This window comes from Carcharodon carcharias, chromosome 18 (assembly GCF_017639515.1).
Source record: "Carcharodon carcharias isolate sCarCar2 chromosome 18, sCarCar2.pri, whole genome shotgun sequence".
Classification (NCBI taxonomy): Eukaryota; Metazoa; Chordata; class Chondrichthyes; order Lamniformes; family Lamnidae; genus Carcharodon; species Carcharodon carcharias.
This window is the reverse complement of record NC_054484.1, coordinates 92,555,319-92,580,445: the sequence shown is the minus strand read 5'-3', so window position 1 is coordinate 92,580,445 and position 25,127 is coordinate 92,555,319. Positions and strand designations below refer to the sequence as shown.

General features: G+C 42.0%; 1 protein-coding gene across 2 annotated transcripts in view; it reads left to right on the top strand.

Annotated features, from left to right (window-relative positions):
* Positions 1–25,127, top strand: part of tsc22d1 (TSC22 domain family, member 1) — a 200,281-nt gene that overhangs the window by 171,926 nt on the left and 3,228 nt on the right. Inside the window, exons 1-2 of one of the 2 annotated variants that reach the window (XM_041210834.1) lie at positions 21,800–22,245; positions 22,922–22,973. In XM_041210834.1, the coding sequence (XP_041066768.1) occupies positions 22,121–22,245; positions 22,922–22,973 (177 nt within the window). In that variant the 5' untranslated portion in view covers positions 21,800–22,120. Of the gene's footprint in view, positions 1–21,799; positions 22,246–22,921; positions 22,974–25,127 lie in introns of those variants that run through there. The other variant, XM_041210833.1, reaches the window with a different exon arrangement.

The following is a 25,127-nucleotide window of genomic DNA, read 5'->3' as shown; positions in this document are numbered from 1 at the left end:
GTGAGCCCTTGTTCTAGGCTCTCCCACAAAATGAAACATTTTTTCCACATCCACCCTGTCAAGACCCCGCAGGATCTTATGTCTCAGTCAAGTCGCCTCTTACTCTTCTAAACTCCAGCAAATACAAGCCTAGTCTATCCAACCTTTCCTCATAAGACAACCTACCCATCCCAGTTATTAGTCTGGTAAACCTTCTCTGAACTGCTTCCAACACATTTACATCCGTCCTTAAATAAGATGACCAATACTGTACATAGTACTCCAAATGTGGTCTTACTAATGCCCTGTACACCTGAAGCATAACCTCCCTACTTTTGCATTAAGTTCCCCTCGCAATAAATGATAACATTCCATTAGCTTGCCGAATTATTTGCTGCATTGCATAGTAGCCTTTTGTGATTCATGCAGTAGGATAGCCACATCCCTCTGCATCTCAGAGCTCTGCAATCTCTCACCATTTAGATAATATGCTTCTCTTTTATTCTTCCTACCAAAATTTCACATTTCCCCACATTAAACTCCATCTGCCAGATCTTTCCCCACTCATTTAACCTTTCTGTCTGTTTGTAGCCTTCTTAAATCCTCTTCACAACTTACTTTCCTACCTATCTTGGTGTCATCAGCAAACTTGGCAACCATCCCCTCCAATCCCTTCATCCTAGTCATTTATATAAATTGTAAACAGTTGAGGTCCCAGCACTGATCCCACTCATTACATCTTGCCAATCTGGAAAAGACCTATTTATGGCTATTCTCTGCTTCCTGTTAGCCAGCCAATCTTCTCTCCATCTTAATATGTTACCCCCCATACCAAAAGCTTTTATTTTCCGCAGTAACCTTTGATACAAAATCTGAAAGCCTTGGATTATAAGAACTGCTTTGATATCATTTAATTTTGATTAAGATGCTGATGGGGTGGGATCTATTATAATTAAGTATAGTCTAACAGTCAAGTGTGCTAAGAGGTTAACAGTCGGATATATGATCAACATATTGGACGTTGAACGCTAAATATTTATTACAATATAATGGTAGTGTATGCTCCTCATTAATGATGACAGTTGCCAACAGAAAAGAAGCATAAGTTCATGGTTGATGGGTGCATTGATAACACTAGGCCTCAACATCGAATACTTCAAATAACCATGTTCTGGTCAGGGAAAAGAGGCTTCTTCTGTTGATCCCTCTGATGTTGCCATTTTTTTTGTACATCTCCCCCCATCTTCCCATCACAGTGGCATGGTGTAGCTGAAAAGCTCTTCACTCTTGCCCTTCATTCAGCACAACTTTACTTCGTAATAAAAAAGTCAGCCTGGATTCCCTATTGTGGTAAATTGATGAAAGAATTTCAACCACAAATTTCAAATGAAATATACTACAGTTTTAAGAAACACTTACAGTTCTCTGACAAGTTTAATCTAATAAACTGATTTGAAACAACAGTTTTAGAACTGAGGTTGGGATGATGTTCACACATGGAGTGATAAGTATGTGCTGGATATGTTGTGGAGGCAAATAGCCTGGAATTGACTAAGACAGCTGCAGGTTCTTTGTGGAGTGGGTGAATAGTTGCCTTCTCTTGTATCTATTTGCTGAATTAATTTGTGATTGTTGCAACAGTGGATTCATTATTAATGTCAGCAAAGTGACTGGTGTGAATCCATATCTACTGGAGCTACTCGAATTCCAACAGTGTGGAACTACATTTGAGCACAATAGTAGGTAGAGAATTCTCAGTCCAAATTAACATTTTTTTAAAAAAAGCTATTAAATGCTATGAAATTGCTAATACTTCTGACCTAATGTAGGATGGGAAAAGTGCAAGCAGAGCTCTGTACCATAATGCATTGCTTGCCTCATCAGTATAAATTATCAAAAGCTTTGAAGTTGTGTATTTTGCTCAGTGACCTAAGGCTTGTATCATTAAAATTAGGCCATTCATTTTGGCTAAATAATGGGCATTAAAAGGGCATAGGATCAGGATAAAGGAAGTGCATGATTTAGGAAGGTTGATCACATAATACTTTTAAGGCTCCTCACTCTTAGTCCAATTACTCAATTAATATTGAAAATAGGTTAGTGATGGCTTTCAAGAATAAACCGGATTGGAGGCTCCTCAGATCTTTCACATTATCTTCCAAGTAATTTTTTTTATATGACATTGAAGTTTACCGTTACCTGGTGAATTGAATTATTGTGTATCGGATACTACAACCCTCTTGTCTTAGCCAGGTTATCGTCACCATTTACATTTGGTCTATATTTTGTTCAAAACACGTTGCTTTTACTGAGGATTGTATTCCTTACTGGCCTACATGTGCTCAGATGTGTTTTTTTTTAACAAAGTGACTAAAACTGTGAACCCAGGCAGCTTGTTTCCTTTATTTTATACCTTTTAACTGTGTGGTTCATCCACTTTGAACTTCGTAGGCTTTGACATTTGGGAAGGACTGTACACTCATTGATCAGAACATGCGAGGGCTCTTGGATATTGGTACCTTAAGATCTGTATATATTAATAGAAACATTACCTTGTACAGTGAAACCGTGATGAGTCAAACTCGGATGATACAAAATTCAGATTATGTCAAAGTCGTCGACCAATCTCGCCAGCAGAATAGCAAACCCCACTGAATGATGCCCATAATAAGATGAAATTCTGCACTGAAGTTATCCGGAGTTAACAGATTAGCCAAATTTTAAGCTTGTCGTATGACCACACCGACTGATCAGAGTGGAGTTAAATCACACGAGTGCACATCATTTGAGAGCGGGCCAAGCCATCACTTGACATCGAGATGTCCCTGTAAAAGGACGTGCAAAGACTATGAATATGGCAAAACCTATGAAGTTTTTTTTGTTGATTGTGGAGATGGATAATGCCATACGCTGCGTGACTTGAACTGACAGATGATGCCATCGTATGTTCTTCAACTGAGGAGGCCAGTGATCCAAAGAGTCTGATGAGTGCCTACTCACTCGCCTGCTTATTTTCCTAACCGATGCTACAAACGCTGTAGAGGATTACACTCCTGGATTACACATTGCAGCGTTAAAACACTGAAAACATGTTTGACTGCATCAACGACATGATGGACTGTACCGCGCACATCCAAAGACCACATGCTAAGCAGAAAAAGATTGTTTTTTTCTGGAGCTACCTCGTAACATCTTTCAATGCAAAGCTGTGGCCTTTTTTCAACATTTCTAACATTTTTTCAATGCAGCAAGGTTAGGCCATTATAAGGTGTGAACAAATTGAATAAAGACTTTCTCTCACGTTTACGGCTGTACTGTGTTTTCAGTTGGCAGTTTGAATCAGTTATTTTTGACACAGACCGCGTTTGTAGGTATATTGGGTTACATAGAGATAAATTCATTTGAGAATGGGGCCTCTTTGGCTATCACAAAGCTCAGTTTAACATGAATTTGTGGGTGGACCCCCTGGAATTTAGCTCATCAGGATTTTACTGTATATGATGCCCAAGGGCTCCAGTGTTAGCATCTGTGTGTCCCTTGAAGGCAAAAAAGCTTGGACGTCCCAAGATTAGAAGGAAAACAGAGCGTGCATTGTGTGTAGCCCACATAACCTGTAGAGTGCATTGTGTGCAGCCCACATAACAGTACAGCTATCTGCAGCTGTTAGACTAGAATCAGCTCAGCATTCTACCAAACTGAAGCGAGATCTTTTCTTCAACTTAGTTCTATCTCTTAGGATATATTGATCTCTTCTGGACACTCTTACCTACATCTTGGAACAAAACACATTCTATAAACCAATCCTGAAATTAAGTCTGTCAACTTGGACAGCATTTGAAATTTATTTACTGCTTATACTCTTTGTCAGTGAAGAAACTAATATTATGCTCACTAGTTTGGAGGGCTTAATCCTTCATTCATCCCTTCCCTCAAATCGGATAGTGTTTTTTAAAATTAATTCATGGAATGTGGGCTTCGCTGGCTGGGCCAGCATTTATTCCCCATCGCTTGTTGCCCTTGTGGGGAGCTGCCTTCTTGAACTGCTGCAGTCCATGTGGTATAGGTACACCCACAGTGCTTTTAGGAAGGGAGTTCCAGGATTTTGACCCAGCGACAGTGAAGAAACAGCAAGTCAGGATGGTATGTGGCTTGGAGGGGAACTTCCAGGTGGTGGTGTTCCCATCTATCTGCTGCCCTTGTCCTTGGTCATGGATTTGGAAGGTGCTGTGAAGGAGTCTTGGTGAATTTCTGCAGTGTGTCTTGTCGATGGTACACACTTCTGCTACTGTGCGTTGATGGTGGAGGAAGTGAATGTTTGTTTGCGACTCCAATCAAGCAGGCTGCTTTACCCTGGACGGCGTCGAGCTTCTTGAGTGTTGTTGGGGCTGCACTCATCAGGGAAGTAGTCCATCACACTCCCGACTTCTGTCTTGTAGTTGGTGGACTGGCTTTGGCGAGTCAGGGGTGAGTTACTTGTCACAGGATTCCTAGCCTCTGACATGCTCTTGTAGCCACAATATTTATATGGCTAGTCCAGTTCAGTTTCTGGTCAATGGTAATCCCCCCCAGATGTTGATAGTGGGGAATTCAGTGATGGTAATGCCATTGAACATCAAGGGGCGATGGTTAGATTCTCTTTTGTTGGAGATGGCCATTGCCTGACACTTGTGTGGCGTGAATGTTGCTTGCCACTTGTCAGCCCAAGCATGGATATTGTTCAGGTCTTGCTGCATTGAGGCAAGGGCTGCTTCAGTATCTGAGGAGTCGCAAATGGTGCTAACATCGATGATTGCACAGCAAACATCTCCACTTCTGAAGGTCATTGATGAAGCAGATGAAGATGGTCGGGCCGAGGACACTACCCTAAGGAACTCCTGTAGCTGGGATTACTGACCTCCAAAAACTGTAACCATCTTCCTTTGTGCTAGGTATGATTCCAACCAGTGGAGAGCTTTCCCCGATTCCCATTGACTCCAGTTTTGCTCAGGCTCCTTGATGCCACACTCGGTCAAATGCTGCCTTGATGTGAAGGGCAGTCACTCTCACCTCACCTCACCTTGGGAGTTCAGCTCTTTTGTCCATGTTTGAACCAAGGCTGTAATGAGGTCAGGAGCTGAGCGGTCCTGGCAGAACCTAAACTGGGCGTCGGTGAGCAGGTTATTGCTAAGTAAGTGCCGCTTGATAGCACTGTTGATGACCCATTCCATTACTTTACTCATGATCAAGAGTAGACCGAGTTGGATTTATCCTGCTTTTTGTGTTCAGGACATATCTGGGCAATTTTCCACATAGTTAGTTAAATGCCAGTGTTGTAGCTGTAGTGGAACAGCTTGGCTAAGGGCGTGGCAAGTTCTGGAGCACAGGTCTTCAATACTATTGCCAGAATATTGTCAGGGCCCATTGCATTTGTACTGTCCAATGCTTTCAGCTGTTTCATGATATCACATGGTGTGAATCAAATTGGCTGGAGACTGGCACCTGCGATGCTGGGGTCCTCCTCCAAAGGAGGCTGAGATAGATCATCCACCCAGGCACTTCTGGCTGAAGATTGTAGCAAATGCCTTACATTTTGGCTTCAGCCTTATCTTTTGCATGATGTGCTGGGCTCCCCCATCATTGAGGATGAGGATATTTGTGGAGCCCCCTCCTCCACTGTGTTATTTAACTGTCCACCACCATTCATGACTGAATGTGGCAAGACTGCAGAGCTTGGTTGTGGGATCCGTTGGTTGTGGGATCACTTAGTTCTGTCTATCACTTGCTGCTTATGCTGTTGGCAAGTAAGTAGTCTTGTGTTATAGCTTCACCAGGTTGACACCTCATTTTTGGGTTTGCTTGGTGCTGCTCTTGGCATGCCCTTCTGCACTCTTCTTTGAACCAGGGTTGATCCCCTGGCTTGATGGTAATGGTAGAGCTGGGGATATACCAGACCATGAGGTTACAGATTGTGTTTGAGTACAATTCTGCTGCTGATGGCCCACAGCACCTCATGGGTGCCCAATCTGAGTTGCTAGATCTGTTCGAAATCTATCCCATTTAGTATGGTGGTAGTGCCACACAACATGATGGAGGGAATCCTCAATGCGAAGGCGGGACTTTGTCTCCACAACACCTGTATTTTTCGCTCTCAGTTCACTCACTACCTGCTGCAGACCTAGTCTAGCAGCTATGTCCTTTCGGACTCGGCCAGCTTGGTCAGTAGTGGTGCTACTGAGCCACTCTTGGAGGCTTCCATCATAAAGTCAGATGTGGGGATGCTTGTTGATGGTTGCACAATGTTCAGCACCATTCGCAATTCTACAGATACTGAAGCAGTCCATGTCCAAATATAGCAAGACTTGGGCAGTATCCAGGCTTGAGCTGACAAGTGGCAAGTAACATTCGTGCCACACAAGTGGCAGGCAATGACCATCCCCAACAAGAGAGAATCCAACCAACACCCCTTGTTGTTCAATGGCATTACCATCACTGAATCCCCCACTATCAACATCCTGTGGGTTACCATTGACCAGAAACTGAACTGGACTAGCCATATAAATACTGCGGCTACAAGAACGGGTCAGAGGCTAGGAATCGTGCAACTAGTAACCCACCACCTGACTCCTCAAAGCCTGTCCACCATCTGCAAGACACAAGTCAGGAGTGTGATGGAATACTTCCCACTTGCCTGGATGAGTGCAGCTCCCACAACACTCGAGGCTTGACACCGTCCAGGACAAAGCAGCCCCCTTGATTGTCACCACCTCCGCAAACATTCACTCCCTCCACCACTGATGCACAGTAGCAGCAGTGTGTACCATCTACAAGATGTGCTGCAGGAATTCACCAAGGCCCCTTAGACAGCACCTTCCAAACCTATGATCACTACCATCTAAAAGGACAAGGGCAGCAGATAGATGGGAACACCACCACCTGGAAGTTTCCCTTCCTGTTCCTTCACTGTCGCAGGGTCAAAATCCTAGAACTTCCTTCCTAACAGCACTGTGGATGTACCTACACCACATGGACTGCAGCATTTTAAGAAGGCAGCTCACTACCACCTTAAGGGCAGCTAGGGATGGGCAATAAATGCTGGCCCAGCCAGCGAAGCTCCCATCCCATGAATGAATAAAGAAAAAATCTGTGGTTTCATTTTCTCCTCCGTCAAATTCTTAATGAGGAATCTCACCTTATTGCTCCTTTCTGTTCTGATGTAACCAATACTTTTATTTCCATTCTTTGAACTTCAATCTTGTTTTGACTCCTGATCTTTCTACTGCCATTGAGATGTAGCCCTACAAGCTTGCACTTTGTCATCTCTTCATTCTCACTCCAGGCCTACCTTTCCTTCAGCTTGGTAATTTGTTGTCTGTGCGCAAGTTGATCCCTGAAGCTCTTAATGTTGGTCCCTTCCAAAGTCAGGAAGCTGTTTCACAATCAAATTATCCATCATCATGAATGTCCTTGCCCAATCCATGATTATCAATGTAGTTTTTGGCATGGCGCAGTAATAACTGTGTCACCTTTGTTATACCTCGCTGGAATTCTGCCCTTCAAAACTACTTAATGGTCCATCATTACTTTGGAGAGGATCTGGTACCATGCATTTGGCAGCTATGCGGCCTTGCATCAAAGTCAAAACCATGTCAAACCAGTTTCCTTTGTCTTTGTAGTTTGTGCCTCATCCTCCAAATCTCTTTCCATTGAATCCAGATTCCCTGAGCTTACTCTCCTCTCCCACTCTTGTCATCCTTAATGTTAATTGCTCCCTTGCTTACCATCAAATGGCATACCGTCACTGCAGACAGCCTCCAGTCTGTTTGTGATTGCAATAATTTAATATTCGTTGTTGATTTTCCTCATGCCCCAAGATTAAATTTTTCTCTTTTTCTGGGAAATGTAACAGCTGCCTTATCTTAACTGTGGCTCATGTTTAGCCATTCTTCATTCATCAGTGATTTTGTACTTACTGTCCCCTCACACCTCAAATGAAGCTTCCAATCTCATCTGTTCTGGAAATTCCCTTTAAGAAACTTGTTTTTTTTCTTTCCATTTGGTAATTGTAACGAGTTAAAATTTTGAAGTTGATTGGCTTTTGGAGGTGGCGCAAATCATGTCTGCGAAACTGGTTTATAACATTGGGAAACATTAGACTAAGGGAAAATTGCTGTGTGATCAAGTGCGAGAGGAGCTGAATGGGGTTTGATAACTGGGAAAGAAGCTGTTATTACAGAAGGAGGGCTAGGCAGGGGCTTTTGTTGTGTTTAGTTAAGTCTCTAAGTTGTGGTTGCACAACTATGTTAGAATCTAAGAGTTCAACATGTTTGCTATTGCATTTCATGAATAGACATGCTTAAAGTATTGAATTATGGACTAATTGGGAAATAGAGGAAGTGAGATTGTGACTTAGAAGGAGCTTTCCGCATAATTATATGTACTTAAAAGTTAGGGCAGTGGAGCAGTTCTGAATTCAGAAAAACACAAATTAAATTACATACTGTCATTTGCAGGGCTGCTTTCTGAAAATAAACCCAAAAGCAGCTGAGAAAGAAAAATGTTGTTGAAGGAGGAAACTGCTGGGAGTAATTTTTCTCAGTCTTTCCTGGCATTTGGCAGTTCTCACCCTGACCCAAGGTTTCTTTTTTTTCTCCATCCCTTTGTCGCAAGACAAATTTGAATTTGGTCCTTCTTCCTTCAGCTCCACCCCACCACTGCAGTTTGCCTCCTGTGCTTGGAATCAGTTACATGTTCATGTAGACATGACAGCCAGACACTCATCTAATCACACCTTCCGTCAGTTTTCTGAGCAGTGATGGAACCTGGACTTCCACCTCTGCACCATTTGTCTGTCATCGCCAAACTCAACTTATTGGCTATCACTGACATCAGCTTACATCAGCCTTAATGTCTTCCTAAGTTTGAAGTAAACTGACACTTGTCTCGTATCTGAAATTTCCGTGTGGCATACGTCATTATCTTGCATTTATATAGCACTTTACATACATGGTTCAAACTTCTTCAAGCACTTCACAGGCAATAGATTACAGACATCTGTAAAGTGGACAAACGTAATGACAGCTTTCATTTATGTAGCACCTTTAATGGAAAAACATAATGCAAGGCAGTTCAGAGGAGCATGACCAAACAAAAATTGACACCGAGTCAAAGAAAGAGGCACTAAGATTGCTGGTATAAGAAATATGTCTTGAGGAGGAGAGAAGCACTCAGATAGGGAATTTGAGTTTGGGGCCATAGACAGCTGAACAAAGCATAGCAAGGTCCAACAAATGGAAGTGAAATAAAAGACCAGCTGATCTGGTTTTGGTGATTTTGGTTGAGGAAGAATTTGCATCCAAGACCTAAGGACACATTTGTTCTTAAAAGCATGCTGTGGGATTTCCAACATTCCCCTAAATCACTAGAACAGACCTATTGGGAGCATGGTTGGACATCCCACCCAAAAATCACATTGCTGATAGCACAGACGTGAATTATGAGTCTGGATTATTAAAGGAGCATGCGATCATTACACTGACATTTAGAGAAATAAGGGAAAGAAGAGACAGAATGACAGACTTAGTGAAGGGGAGTGTTAGAAGTGAACATCTTACATATTACTGTTTTATTCCAGCCAAGATGTCAATTTGCAGAATTTAGTTCATCTTTAATTTGTTCATGGGATCTGGGCATCGCTGGCAAGGCCAGAATTTGTTGTCCATCCTTAAATGCCCTTAATGTGGCAATGAGCCACTGCCTTGAACTGCTGCAGTTCATGGTGTGGTACACCTATAGTGCTGTTGGGGAGGAAGTTCCAGGATTTTGACCCAGTGATAGTGAAGGAACAGCGATATATTTAAAAGTCAGGATGGTGTGTGACTTGGAGCAGACTTGCAGGTTGTGATGTTCCCATGTGCCTGCTGCCCGTTGTTACGATTGCCGTAAAGACCGATAACACTTAAAGAGAAATTTGAACAGTTCACAGCTGAATGAATAATATGTCAAGATTTTATGTTTTAAAACTTTTACTATATAAAATGACTAAAAAACACTATTGACTAAAGCTGCTTTTGCTGCCAACATGGTGCATGCGCAGTTGTACTGTTGTACTTTGAGCAACGGAAATCAGAATTCATATCAATTATACTTTTCAATTCCTTAGATACCTGGCCTAAATTTTTTATTTGTCATGAAAAATTAATGTGTTTTTAAATTAAAACGATAGTGGTCATCCGCCTGGTAAAGTAGCAAATCTCTATGTAATCTCATCATTTCTAAATATTAAAGCATCAGTGTACTTTCATATGAAACGATTCAAAAATACTTACAGATCAATTTGAAAGCCTTCAGAGATTGAATATACAATCCTCAGATTCAGCATGTAATGTTGTGTTCGCTTAGCTCTAGGTTATCTGTAAAGTTAATACATTACCAGATGGTAAAGAACTGAATGTAACAGAGATTTATTAAAAGTGGAATCTACAAATTCAAGTTCTTAGAGGTTTGAATAAAATTGTTTTTTAACTCATTGTTTAGTTTGAAAATCTCCCCAGAAGCTTTTTATTTAAGGACTGGTTTTGTTGGCGATTTGTCTCTGGTCAATGATGTCATTGGTTTTCTGCACGGACAAGTGTGCGTGTGTAGACGTGTATCGATGGCCATCATGTGTGGCCATCTTGCATTGGCAAGAGACAGCGACTGACTAAAAACTGTCTTTTGTAGGCAACTCATACTTTAGACTGTCAAAATAAATGGTGCATTTTTAATTATCATGCATGTCGCTCTCCACTGAATTACAGTTCTTATCGCAAACAGTTCACAGGTGCTCCAGCTTCCAATGGATTGCTTCCTTTTTATTTTTCCAGTCAGGCAACCTTTAATTCCAGAACTGTGAAGGTTACGCTGTAGACTACTTCCTCTAGCTTCAAGCCAGGCAAATCTTGTAGCCTCCTTTAACTCCCCACATCTTGTCTTAATCTGAGTGCAGGCTCCAACCCATGTTCTGCGTGGTCAATGATAGAGTCACCATTTTTTCTGCTTAAGATGCAGGCCTGGCTGTTTCTATCTCTTGTTGTCTACTTCCCTGTTGGCCACTGACCACATAAGGCAAAACTGCAACTGTTTGTTGATATACCTAGTTTTGCAGGGAAGCCTGTAACCTGATTTCAAAATGGCTTCCTCTGCCCTCTTTCCCCATGGCAACAGGAAATACATTAACATTTCTACTCCAGTGCAAAGCTAATTAGTTACCCTTAATCCCAACTTCCTTTCATCTTAGAAGTAAAGGGAGTGCTTACAGCAGAACTGTTTACAACTTAATAACTGTAACACCTTTCTGGGACTTTGAGAGATGTTTGTTCTAGTCACTATGAATGTGAGAACAATTACAGCAATTTCTAGGTGTAAATACCTTGCATCTCCCTGTCAATCAAATAACCTCGGTCTTCCTTTTAAGCTCCTAACAATCAACCACCAAGGCTTACTGTCAGTCACACTCCACAGGTTACATGACCCCCTTTCAACTACCCTATGTTTAAAGCTACAGACCCAAAATGTAGTAATCTTATGAACCAAAAGATGCAATCCTAAAATATAATAACCTTAACCTCACAACTTAACATGTTTTCCTTCCAGATGGTGGAGGTTGCAGGTTTGGAAGAAGCTGTTGAAGGGCCCATAGTGAGTTGCTGTAGTGCATCTTATAAATGGTATACACATCTGCCATTGTGTGCCTGTGATGAAGAAAGTGAATGTTTAAAGTGTGGATGGGGAGCTAATCAAGTGGAGTGCTTTGTCCTAGATGGTGCCGACCTTCTCAGGTGTTGTTGGATTGGCACTCATCCAGGCAAGTGGAGAGTATTCCATCACACTTCTGACTAGGGCTGTGTAGATGGTGGACAAGCTTTGGGGAGTCAGTAGATAAGTAAGTTGCTGCAGAATTCTCGGCCTCTGACCTGCTTTTGTGGCCACAGTTTTTATGTTGCTTGTGGAGTAAAGTTTCTGGTCAGTAATAACTCCCGTGATGATGTTGATGGCAAGTTCAGTGATGGTAATAGATGTAACAGTGATAGATTTGGGGAGAATAAAGAAAGAGAGGCTATGATTTATAGTTTGTGCATTAGGTTTTTTTTCTTTTAATATCCGTGGTTATTTTAAGGAATCAAAGAGTGGTTACAGCACAGAAGGAGGCTTGCGTCTATGTTGGTGCTCTGTAAGAGCAGCTCAGCTCATCCAGCTGCCTTACGCTGTCCCTGTAGCCCTGCAAATTTTTTCTCTTTGAATTTGCTTATCAAATTCCCTTTTGAAAGCCATGATTGAGTCTGCTTCCACCACACTTCAGGCAGTGAATTTCAGATCCTAACCACTCACTGCCTAAAAATTGTATTTCCTCATGTTACCATTGATTCTTTTGCCATTCCCCTTACATCCCTGTCCTATGGTTCTCAACTCTCTTGCCACCAGGAACAGTTTCTTCCTATCTACTCTGTCTAGACCCCTCATGATTTTGAACACCCCGATCAAATCTTCTCTCAAGGTGTCTTCTCCAAGGAGAACAACCTCTGCTTCTGCAATCTATCCACGTTACTGAAGTCCCTCAACCATGGAATCTTTTCTGCACGATCTCTAAAGCCTTTATGTATTTCCTAAAATGCGATGCCCAGCATTGTACATAATACACCAGTTGAGGCCAAATCAATGTTTTACAAAGGTTCTTCACAACTTCCTCACTTTTGTACTCTGTGCCTCTACTCTGCAATGTAGATAAAGCCTGCGATAAAGTATGCCTTTTTTTAGCCACTTTCTCAACCTTCCCTGCCACCTTCAACGATTTGTGCACATATACCCCCAGGTCCCTCTGTTCCTTCCCCTCCTTTAGAATTGCACCATGTGGGAATGTTGGAAGAGAGAATGATTTTAATACCAAATGCCTGATTTGCATTTGTGTTACATAATACTCTATAAGAGAGAAAACAGCAGAAAATTTTGGCCGTACTTTCCTCCTGGAACCTAATTTTCCACTTGAATTTCATCATTGTGGGTTGGTCATGATATGCCCCAATATCTTCCTGCCTCCCCGTCCCCATAAAGTTAATTCCCAATAGAAAAATGGAATTAGAATTGTAGCTGTACCCAAAAGTAAAAACAATGCATTTTGCCTGTCAACATTTGAAATTGTTGTGTATGGGGATATTTACAGTATAATGAAAGCCCATGTATCTAATTGGGTGACAGCTTTTAAAATTGTTTATTCCAATCAGTCACCGAGTTGCCTCATTTCTACTAAACATTAAGCTGCCACTTGACACCTAGTTTCTCAGTTGGTTAAGTGAAAAGTCAGGTGAGACAGCCAGATATCAAGTGGCAACTATTCAGTAGAATGAGCAGAGAACAAAGAGACTGAAGGAATTTTGATTGAGAGCCCCAGTATATGTATTATGCAGTACAGTTTCAGCAGGAAGGATTATTCAGTCGTAGGTGAATCCTATATTACCAAATATTCTTGTTGCATTAGGTAGATTCTCAGTAAAATTAAAGGAATGCTGCTGATCGCTTTTAAAAGAACAATATACTTGGTGTGAAAGTTTCCAAAATACCACTTACCTGAGGAATAATGCCCCATGACTACTCAACATAAAAGTCTCAACCCACCAATCAAACATTCCCAGGATAGGTAGAGCATAGGTTAGATAAAAATAAAGGTCCCTCTGCAAGTCCCACCAAAGGCTCTCAGGGCAGATATGAGGAGGATAGACAAGCCTATGAGGGATAAGGGAATAGAAGATGACGCTAATAAATTTAGTTGAGGTACGATGGGAGAAGACTCAAGTGGAGTATAAATGGCCTGTTTCATGTGCTGTATCTCCTATTTATGTATGTAAATCTGAACAGTGCTGCTCACAATTGTCCAATCCGTTAGACATAAAAATACCTATTTTTAAAAGTCATGCTGTTCCAGAGCTTCAGGATTTTGCATCAGTTAGTTGTCCCCACCCCATGCTTTGGAAGATAGTTTGATGTTTTAAAAAAAAAAATTGTATCTTTTTTTACCTCTCCCACCCCTTTCCCCTACCCCCAGCCTTCCCAGTTTATATTTTGGTGAACCTGTATCTCAAGGTAATAATGGCAGCAATGTGTGATTTCTCTCTTCCAAGCAATTATCTTTTATTGCTTCAAGCATCTTTGTATTGTAATAGCTTCATTTAATTCAACCTTTTTAATGTCATTATATTTTGAATGTACCCTGTTGCATTAGATATTTGTAATGACATTGTGTGAGCTTTGTTTGATAAGCAATCTCCTAAATTAGCTCTCACTGTGTCGATTGTGAACAAAGACAATAAGATTCTTATGAAAATCCGCTTGGTAGAGAGATTTAATTTAAATCTGGACAATAAACTGCAGGTCCACAACAACTCAATTCGAAGCAGTCAGGTGGAGGACCTCTGTAATGTAAACTAGTGTAGCAGCAGAGGTAAAGGTTTCAAGCTGAAAGAAATTTCTGGAGGAGTGCTTGTTTCACGCTTTAACCTGCAAAAGTTTGTTTGCCAAGTTCTGCCAAGGGAACATTAAGGTAGCCCTAATCCTTATGATAAAGACAATTTATGATTGTGCTTTGACTATTGACCAATTTAACTTTGGTTAGTTATAGTTTGTGTGACTTTGGTCATGTATTTGCTTTTTGTCATTGGCTGAACACTGTTCTCCCTGGTAGCTGTCCTTCCTCCACCTCCATATATCTTGTTCATCCAAAAGACCACCACCTACACATTTCCTGTTTATTTCTCACTCCTCTCAATTGACCTATATGCAAACTTTAAATCAAAATCTTTGTCCTCCTTTTCCAAATTCTTCACAGCCTTGCCTCTAACCTTCTCCTATCTTGCATCTATTCCCACATCCTTTGTTCTGATTTTGACCTGTGTGTATCCCTCACATCTTAACTTCAGCTGTACCGTCTGGAGTTAACTCACTAAATCCCTCTTTCCCACTTATTCCTCTTTCCACTTTGGACAACTACTTAAAATCCAACTTTCCAACTAAACTTTTGATCACCTCTCTTAATCTGTCCCTTTAATTCTGCTGTATAAATGTGAGCTGTAAGGAATTGGGTTAGTTTTCATGTAGGGGAGAGATCGCACAACTGCAGGTGCAAAAGATGTAAAGCACAAAGCTTCTGTGTTGAGAGACAAGGCTCTTTTGCTGGAAGTTCTGTGAAACTATTGAACAATAAAACAATTTTTAAACCTAAACCATAGCAACCACTATGATTTGTTTTGCCAGTTCCCACACCAGCCCTCCTGGTAACCTCTGAGTAAGATTACTAATTTAGTACCAAATTGTGGTCAACTTTGCTCTCCGCCCTTCCCTCTGATTCTTCATAAATTCATTCCGATCAGGGTTCCCGCACCGAGTGGAAAGGGGACTTTCAAACAAAACTAACTCCAAACATGTTATCCTTGAAGTGAAAGGATGTGAAACGTATTTAACTTGGAGCTGAGTGTTTGAAAGCACTCTTTGTCCGTCAGGTGGTCTGGCTACCATTTGGCAAATCTGAAACTGGGCACTGATACAGCAGTTTTAAAGGATGTGAGGAAACGCTCAATCACAATGAACACATTCCTTATAAAGAACAACAGTTAAAAGCTGGGATTACAGTCCAGTTTTCATCCCACTCCAACAAAAACGCAAGTGACAGATTCTGCTACTGCTTGAGTGATAGTTTTCAAACTCAACCATTGCCTGTCTCAGTAGCTAATAAGTCTTGGCTTATTCTGTTTGGAAACTGTTGTACATTTTATACAAATGTTTACATTTTTCCTTTTTTTTAAAGAAGAAACTTCCATCAAACTCTGCAACTTTCTGAAAAACATATTGCTGCGACCTCTCCTTCCAGGTCTTTACAATCCCACTTTGACCATCCAAGAGGAGGGATGTGGATGGTTCATTCTTCATTTTTTTTCTTTTCTATGAGATACTTTTCCCCTGTTTACCTTCAAGTGCTGAGGCTGATATCAGTGTTATCAGAATACCTCAGAACCAGTGTCCCAGCATTCTTTCCTGTACTCTCTGCCCTCCCCTACTTCCACTCTGGGGTTGCACCAATTTTCAAGTATTAAAATGAGCGCACAATAGGAAAAGGTTTGGGAGGCACTGCTAGGAATTGATGTGAGCACCATATCTCCCACACTGTGATATGGGAGGCACTGAAAAAGAATTAATGATTGCCAAAAGTAGATATCACACCAACTCCTAGTGGTTAATTTTAGGACAAAATTGGTGGAAGCCTAGGAGAAACTTAATGATGGATGTCAAACAGCAGAGTCAAGAAGTTTATCTTTTTGAAAAAAATAACAGTTTGGGTTGGAGGGATGATCCCTGTTTGGATATCCATGGGGTGATTCTTCGATCTAGCACTCCCAGTGTTTACCTGAGAGAAACTTCCTGCAAATGCAGCTCCCAGTGTGCAAGAGTTCCATAGTATGAGAATGTTACTGTGGGAAGTTGCATCATATTATATTGAAGATGCATTTCAAAAATGGTTCAATATAACTACCCTCCAGCCCCTCTTAAAACTGCCAATGTTATATGCAGAGTGGGTGAGCCCATTGTAGTGTTCAGTAAGATTTTGGCTTTGGCTTTCCAAGAGGAGATTAAAATATTTATCAGGGAATACAATGATTTGATTCCTGTTAAGATATCTTCAGTCCAGACTATTCCATCCTTGCTTCAGTGTGGTTTAAGGTTTATGCAACCTCGTGGGCAAGTCCTATCAAATGCAGTCAGACACCATTTTGAATATGTGCCTGCTATTGTTTGTAAAAGTTGAATGATGCCAGCCTCGTGTAGGTTGGAAAAAAAGATAGAAAACTGTAGCTGTGCTGATCAGTGATCTCTGCTGGACTGCTAATCCACCTTATTCTCTCAGACACTGACAAATGGGCATTCTGCTTTTGTTTCAGATTTCTTTATTTGTATTTTATTTAAATCATGCATATCAAATGTGTTTAATCCAAAATTCAATAATAGAAACAGCATTTGATGGAAAGCTTGATTTTACATTTTTAATGAGTACTGCCCAGCTTTTGTTTGTAGTAGTGTCATTTTACTTTCCAGTCTCTTCTGGGGCTGAATGGTACAGCTGTTCTTATGGACTGGTAGAAAGCTTCTTCAGATTATTTTTATATACAGGAAACAAATGCAGTGAATTTGTAACTGAACTCAAAATGCAAGTTCCAAATATAGTACATTCCAGTTAATTGGATTTAATCTAAATGATGGTACAGCAGTGAAGTGGTTGTTGCTAGGCTAATGTTAATCCAGGGAGCGTGTGCTCAAACCCAAAATGGCAATTTAAGAATTTCAAAAAATTGAGATTCTGTGAATTCTTTTCTTAAAAATGGAAATTTCAGTAAAAATAATCATGAAGTTGTCAGTTTCTCAAAACTTGGTTCGGTAAGGAGAAGGATACCTGCCATCCTTACCCATTCTGGCCTGTGTGTGAGGTCCGACATGGTCGGCTTTTAGCTGCTCTCTCAAGTTGGAAGTTGCATGAAACCATGACAAAGAATAACCCACATCATCACTTGGTCAGAATCCTGGAACTCCCTATCTAACAGCATTGTGGGAGCATCTTCACGTGGACTGCAATAGCTCAAAGGAAAAAGCTCACCACTCCCTTCTCAAGGCACTGAGGGTGTTGGCAATAAATGCTGGCTTTTCCAGCAACACCCAGATCGCAAGAATGTCTTTTAAAAATTGATACCAGTACAAACCGACTTTCCATTCCATGCAACATCCTCGGCCATCAGCTTTGATTTCTATTTTGTAAATTAATGAGTTGCTCTTGCAGACATATTAACTCAATTCTGGCCCCTTGCACATCCCTAATTTTAATCATTCCACAATGGTGGCTGTGCTTTTAGCTGCCTTGGCCCTAAGCTCTGCAAATCATGCCTTAAAACTCTTAGTCTCTCTACTTCTCTTCCTTAAGATGCATCTTAAAGCCTACCTCTTTGATCAAGCTTTTGGTCATCTGTCCTGATGTATCCTTCTGTGGTTTGGCGTCAAAAACGTTTTTATTGACAATGCTTTGGCTAAGTGCCTTCCAAGTTTTGCTACATATAAATACAAGTTGCGCGTGCACAAGGAGCGTTTTTTTTATTCATTCATGGGATGTGGACTTCACTGGCTGGGCCAGCATTTTTATTGCCTATCCCTAGTTGCCCTTGAGAAGGTTTTGAACCACTGCAGTCCATGTGGTATAGGTACACCCACAGTGTTGTTAGGAAGGGAGTTCCAGGATTTTGACCCAGTGACAATGAAAGAACGGTGATATATTTCCAAGTCAGGATGGTGAGTGACTTGGAGGGGAACTTCCAGGTGGTGGTGTTTCCCTCTACCTGCTGCCTTTGGCCTTCTAGATGGTAGTGGTTGTGGGTTTGGAAGGTGCTGTCTCAGGAGCCTTGGTGAATCCCTGCAGTGCATCTTATAGATGGTGCATACTGCTGCTACTGTGCGTTGGTGCTGAAGGGAGTGAATGTTTGTAGATGTGGTGCCAATCAAGTGGGCTGCTTTGTCCTTGACTGTGTTGTGGGAGGTGCACTCATCCAGGCAAGTGAGGAATAGTCCATCACACTCCTACAGGCACAAGTCAGTTGGTGGCTAGGCTTTGGGGGGTCAGGAGATGGGTTACTCGTCGCACAATACATAGCCTCTGACCTGCTCTTGTAGCCACAGTATTTATATGCTAGTCTGATTCCGCACCCCAGGATGTTGATAGGGGATTCAGTGATGGTAATGCCATTGAACATCAAGGAGCGATGGTTGGATTCTCTATTGTTGGAGATGATCATTGCCTGACACTTGTATGGCACGAATGCTACTTGCCACTTGTCAGCCCAAGCCTGGATATTGTCCAAGTCTTGCTGCATTTGGACATGGACCACTTCAGTATCTGAGGAGTCGCGAATGGTGCTGAACGAGGTGCAATCATCAGCGAACATCCCCACTCCTGACCTTATGATGGAAGGAAGATCATTGATGAAGCAGCTGAAGATGGTTGGGCCGAGGACACTACCCTGAGGAACTCCTGCGATGTCCTGGAGCTGAGATGATTGACCTCCGACAACCACAACCATCTTCCTTTGTGCTAGGTACGACTCCAACCAGTGGAGAATTTTCCCCCCGTTTCCCATTGACTCCAGTTTTGCTAGGGCTCCTTGATGCCACACTCGGTCAAATGCAGCCCTGATGTCAAGGGCAGTCACTCTCACCCCACCTCAGGAGTTCAGCTCTTTTGTTCATGTTTGAATCAAGACTGTAATGAGGTCAGAAGCCGAGTCGCCCTGGCGGAACCCAAACTGGGTATCAGTGAGCAGATTATTGCTAAGCAAGTGCCACTTGAAAGCACTGTTGATGACCCCTTCCATTACTTTACTGATGATGGAGAGTAGACTGATGGGGCAGTAATTGGCTGGGTTGGATTTGTCCTGCTATTCTGTACAGTACATACCTGGGCAATTTTCCACATAGATGCCAGTGTTGTAGCTGTACTGGAATAACTTGGCTAGGAGCACGACAAGTTCTGGAGCACAAGTCTTCAGTGCTATTGCCGGATTATTGTCAGGACCCATAGCCTCTGCAGTATCCAGCACCTTCAGCTATTTCTTGATATCACGTGGAGTGAATCGAATTGGCTGAAGACTGACATCTGTGATGCTGGGCACCTCCAGAGGAGGCGGAGATGGGTCATCCACTCAGTACTTCTGGCTGAAGGCTGTAGCAAATGTTTCAGCCTTATCTTTTGCACTGATGTACTGGGCTCCTCCATCATTGAGGATGGGGATATTTGATTTCTGCTTTTTTCCCTGCTGGGAATGTAAAGACCATTCATCCCTTCAGATCTGAAATTGGATTACGTCACTGCATGTTGTTGTAACTATCCACAGTCAACATGGGTTGCAGAGAAATGGCTTTCACCAGTGTTTGCAAATTTAATGGTCGCCTCTAGTAGCACCAGTTATATAACACTTGTTATGTAAGTGTTGCAGAGTTGAACAGTAGGTGGCAGTATGTCTGTACTATAGGGAATGGTGATTGAGTTTGGCAGCGATTAATGTTACGCACAATAACATACAGAAAATATGCACAGTGAGGCTGTAGTATTGAAAAATCTCCCTATATAAAGACAGGTACACGAGTCGTATTTGATTTGTGTCATCGACATAGACTTGTAATCAGACTGCAATTTATTTCTCCATTTGACAAAAAATAGAAGTTATCTGTGTGATGAGTCAAGTTTCCATTAACAAACTTGATCGTTTGAAGCCAGGGCTCATGGTATTTTCAGAAGTGGTCCAAGCTAATTTTTTTTTAGTGAAGTGGATTCCTTAAGGTCCAATTTTCATAGTTACAGCTAATGGTTTTAACTGAACAATTAGCAAGGAATTGCTAACACAGTTATTATGCATTGAGGACTGTATGACCTGCCCTTTGAGCCATGCCATTTATCACCTTGTGCTTCCTCTACTACGGTCAGCTTTCAACTTCCCTGTCTTAAGCATCTTGGAACATTTATATATGTTAAAGCACTATACCTCTGTACTCATCCCATCCTCATTTCTTGCCCATCCCAGATCTTCGTTGCAACATCACTGGCAGCTATACTTTCAGCTACCTTTCCTCTCTTAAGATACCAATTAGAGCTTGTTCTAAAGCCAACTGTTGGTCACCTCCTTATGTGGGTGGGTTTGAGAACACTCCTGTAAAGCACCTCGGGATACTTAGCTATGTAAAGGTGCTATTTAAATGGAAGTTGTTATTTAAATGCAGATTATTATACAAACTGTGGCCTTACTTATTGTGGAAGTCTCAGGCATGCCTTTTGGATAGTCTTGGAAAAGTCCACTGTACTGTATGGTGGGAATGAACGGTCTTAGCTATATGTAGAGAAAATTGTATGTTTAATGCCTGGGAGATGAGGTTTGGCATTGATCTGGTTTTATTGCTTATAATAATAAAGGGAATTTGACAAGTTAGGCAGGGGAACAGCTATTTACTATGGCAGGGAAATTCAGAACAAAAGAACATGACCTTATATTCCCTAATTATTTTTAATTTTAACTTAAAAAGAGCTGTATTGCCGACCAAATGATGGTCAGCCATGGGTTGAATTACCTGTTCTTTAGTACTTTTGCCAATTATTTAAATATTCTTTGTGCAGAATGCAAAGCTAGCTGTACAAAATGTATCAAATTTTGCAGGAGTTTTAATTTCCACACAGTTTTGCTGTTACCGGAAAATCGCATACCACCACCGCACCGCCCCCCCCCCCCCCCCCCCCCCCGCCTCCCCACACGAACAATTACCCCTAACCTGGATCAGTAAATTCACCCAAAAATAGAATATCATGTGAGCAAATGAAAATGTTCTGAAAGGACTAAGATAAGAAAACTACTTCAGCATATGGGTCTCAGAAATGAATTAAATCCATTGGTTAGAATAAATACAACTCTGGTAAATGGGATGTAAAAGAAAAACAGAGTGAGCAAATATTCCTGCAATGGTTGTTTGTCTTTTCAAATAGATTGTCTGCTGGGTTTGACTCAAATATTTTACGTAAATGGCACGTCATATAATAGACATGTAGAGCTGAGTTGTGACAAGTGAAGAAGGCGGCTTGTTTAACATTTACACAAATCTGCGCCCTCCCTACCTGTGCTTGGGTGCTTTGCATGCACTCTGTGGGCGTTCCTGGCTGGCTAATTTATGCATGGCAATTATGAAAATCAGGTGCGCTGAGCCGCTGCGGCCGTGGCTCCGTGTTCGTATATATTATGCTAATGAGGATCAGGTGAGCCTATGGCAGCACAGTTAGTGGGCGTTCCTTGCATATGTTATGTTGATGAGGGTGCCTTGGAGGGTTTTGTTGGGGAGAAGCAAGCGGCAAGGAGCTGTTTGTGAGCATCAGAGGGCTTTCTTTGTGGAGCTGTGTGGAGGTGGCTCTCCAGGTCTCTCACTACATTGCAGTTTCACTCCAAATTACCAATCCCTGTAACCTTCAGCATCCATTAAACTCTCTCTGTCCCTCTACCACGACTGGCTAATCACAGGCAGCAGCAACAAAAAGCTCCGTTTCTCGACTAATTTTTTCCTCTGGAGTAGCATGAATGCTGAATATTATAAGTCACTGGCGATGGAGCTTGGGGTTTACCAGCTGAGAAATTTCTCGATTTCATTCCTCTCCTCTTTGCTTGGAACAGAAAACGCCTCCGTAAAATTAGACAGTAGGTAAATGTCGGTTGTTGGATTTTTGTTTTGTCTTTTTATTTTGCAGTGTTCATGTTTGTGGATTTGAGGTAGCAGATACAGTATAGCAAATACCACTTGCATTGCAACAGTCTGCATCGCTTAAAAAGCGGTGACAGCTTCTTCGAAATCTCTGGCTCTTTGTGGGGTTTTGGGTTGGGGGGATTATGGATATTTGAAAGCGGTTTTTAAACGTATGTATGTCTGGAGCTAGGAGCTCTTGCTGTCGATGTGTGCCTATGGAAATATTGGCGGAGATCAATGCAGGGAAAAATGGCTGGCGTCGTCTCCCAGGCTTGTTATTTTGCCGCATTACAGAGGGGGCATCTACCCCAGAGTCAGCAAAAAGTGAAGATACGGCTGTTGTTGTTTGAAGGCTGAATCCTACACATTTACCAAGATGCAAAGCTTGATTAAAATAAATAATATTGCAGCAAATATGCTGAGTGTTGCATAGCCTGCAAGCTGGTCTCTGCGCCCGGGGCGGGCGGGGGTAAATAAAATGCATCAGTTAACACAAAAACAAGGCTGTTATCAGGTTACAACTGTACATTAGACCTTGGCAGGATGGACTGCTTGATTTGACTTCCATTCTCCTTTTCCTTTCATTTTGAATCGTGATTGCTGCTTTAATCTTGTTTTTGTTGTTTCTTTACAGTTCTTCTGGTGCCAGTGTGGTAGCCATAGACAACAAAATCGAGCAAGCCATGGTAAGTCAAGTATTTGTGTAGAGAACGGCGATGAAGAAAATAAATATTGATCTTGCAGTAATGTCAGGGAGGAGAAGCCAATTCAAGGGATTTCAAAAGCCCTTTGGGGGTGAAAAGGAGGGGGAAAAAGAGAGGGGGATGCACTATTTTTAAGTGGGACCATGCCAATCGGAAAAGAGAGAATTATAGGTGTAGCAATGCAGGTTGGTACAGTGTGCCAGTATTTCACTGCTTGCCTCCTCTATAAAGGGGCATTTACTTATTGTTCATGCAGTGGGAAATCATTGCATGGATGCTCAAGGTGAATGTGAGACACCTTTCTGTGTGCATCAGCCTTCTTACATCCTGACCTCGTCACTAATCCACTGCTGTGAATCCTTATACACCTTATCAAAGCATAGCTTTAGTTTTTATGTGCCTGTAATTAGAAATAATTTAAAAGTCTCATTTAATGCCACGATCATGCAGTTGGGATACTAAGAGATTGCAAGGTTTTGCACCAGCAAGAGCAATATTCAGTGATCTCTCAGTAAACCTTATTGCAGTGCTAGCCCTACTAGTAAATCGTTCATTTATGTTAATATGAATGTAGTTGTGTATGGCACAATTCTGGGCCAACTTGATCTGAATGTTGTTGATCAGGCAGTAAACCCTTTCCATATCCCACGGGGGAGTTTATCTGTTTATGGCTGCTAGGTTTGACTTGACTGGGTTGGTGGGGGTGGTGGGGGAGGGGGGCCGGTGATGGAATAGTTTCGATGCCTTTGATATTTTTACTAGCTGGACGACGATGGAGGTTGTCTGAGCCTTTCGTGCCAAGATTTTCTGTATGTTAGGGGCTGAATCATCGCTTTTATCGTGTGTAGGGGGTTTGAATTCTGTTCCAAGGAGGCTTGCTGTTTATATAATGTATTGGCTGAAGGTTCAGTTCCAGCCTTTCCCATTGAAGACTTGGCGTGTGCAAATTGATCAGACTCCAGCCTGTGATATTAAGACGGGGAGCGCAGGCTCAAGTGTGGTGTGTTCCCCGCAGCCGCGCCGCACCGCTCTCTCGGCGGCTCCGTTCCATCTTCCGGCTGTTGCCAGGCGATCTCAGAACCTTAAACCCTGGGCTATAAATAACTCGGGCTCCGATTGGATGACTGGTAGTGACGTGGCGCGGCCTGCGGCTCCGCAGACGTCAGCAGTTGTCAGGAGCGGAAGGAGCAGAAAATTGGAAGGGGGTGGGGGGGGTGGTGCGGTAGGGGGTAGGGAGAGAGGGCGAGGAGAGACCAGGGAGAAATAAGGAGGATGCAGAGTGAAAGCCACTCAGCCTATCTCACTGTAAGCCAGCAGTGAGAATCAGACAAGTTAAAAGCAAAACACTGCAGATGCGGGAACTGAAACAGAAAATGCTGGAAAAACTCCGGTCTGGCAGCATCTGTGGAGAGGGAAACAGAGTTAATGTTTTAAGGCTGTATGATTGTTCTATGGAACTGGAGAGGTAGAAATGTTAGAATCAGATAGGATCTCTGCAGCCTGAGCCAGGCTGATTGCTCGGAAACGGATCTGCTGAGGAAGCTCTCAGATTCAACTCTCACATTTCTGCTGTTTAACATCGTGTAAAATCCCACAAATATTCCATAGATTAGTAATACCGAAATTAAAGGGCAATGACTGGGAGCTGTAGCTCTCAGGCTTTCAGTATGTCAAAAATCTTGGTAGTGCTCACCTGATAATTGTTTGCCTTGCATCCAGAATATTTATTGCTTGTTGACCTGAAAGTAGTGTATATCAACAGAAATAACTAGTGTTTATATAGTACCTTTAACACAGTATCATGTCCCCAGACACTTCACCACACAATTGGCAACAAAATTTTACATCAAAGCACATGAGGTATTAGGACAAGTGATTACATCTTTATCAGAGAGGTAGGTTTGAAGGAATGTCTTCAAGAAGGAGTGGTAGAGAGGTGGAGAGCTTAGCCAAAGGCAAGGCTGGTGAAATGATAAAAATTTAGTACAAGGCCAAAATTAGAACATTGGGACTTCAGAGGGTTGTGTTACAGGGATGGAGAGGTACCAGACCAGGGAGGAATTTAGAAAGCAAGACGAATGTTAAAATTTAGGCATTTCTGAACCAGGTGCCAGTAGCCAAGTACAGGACTGCTGG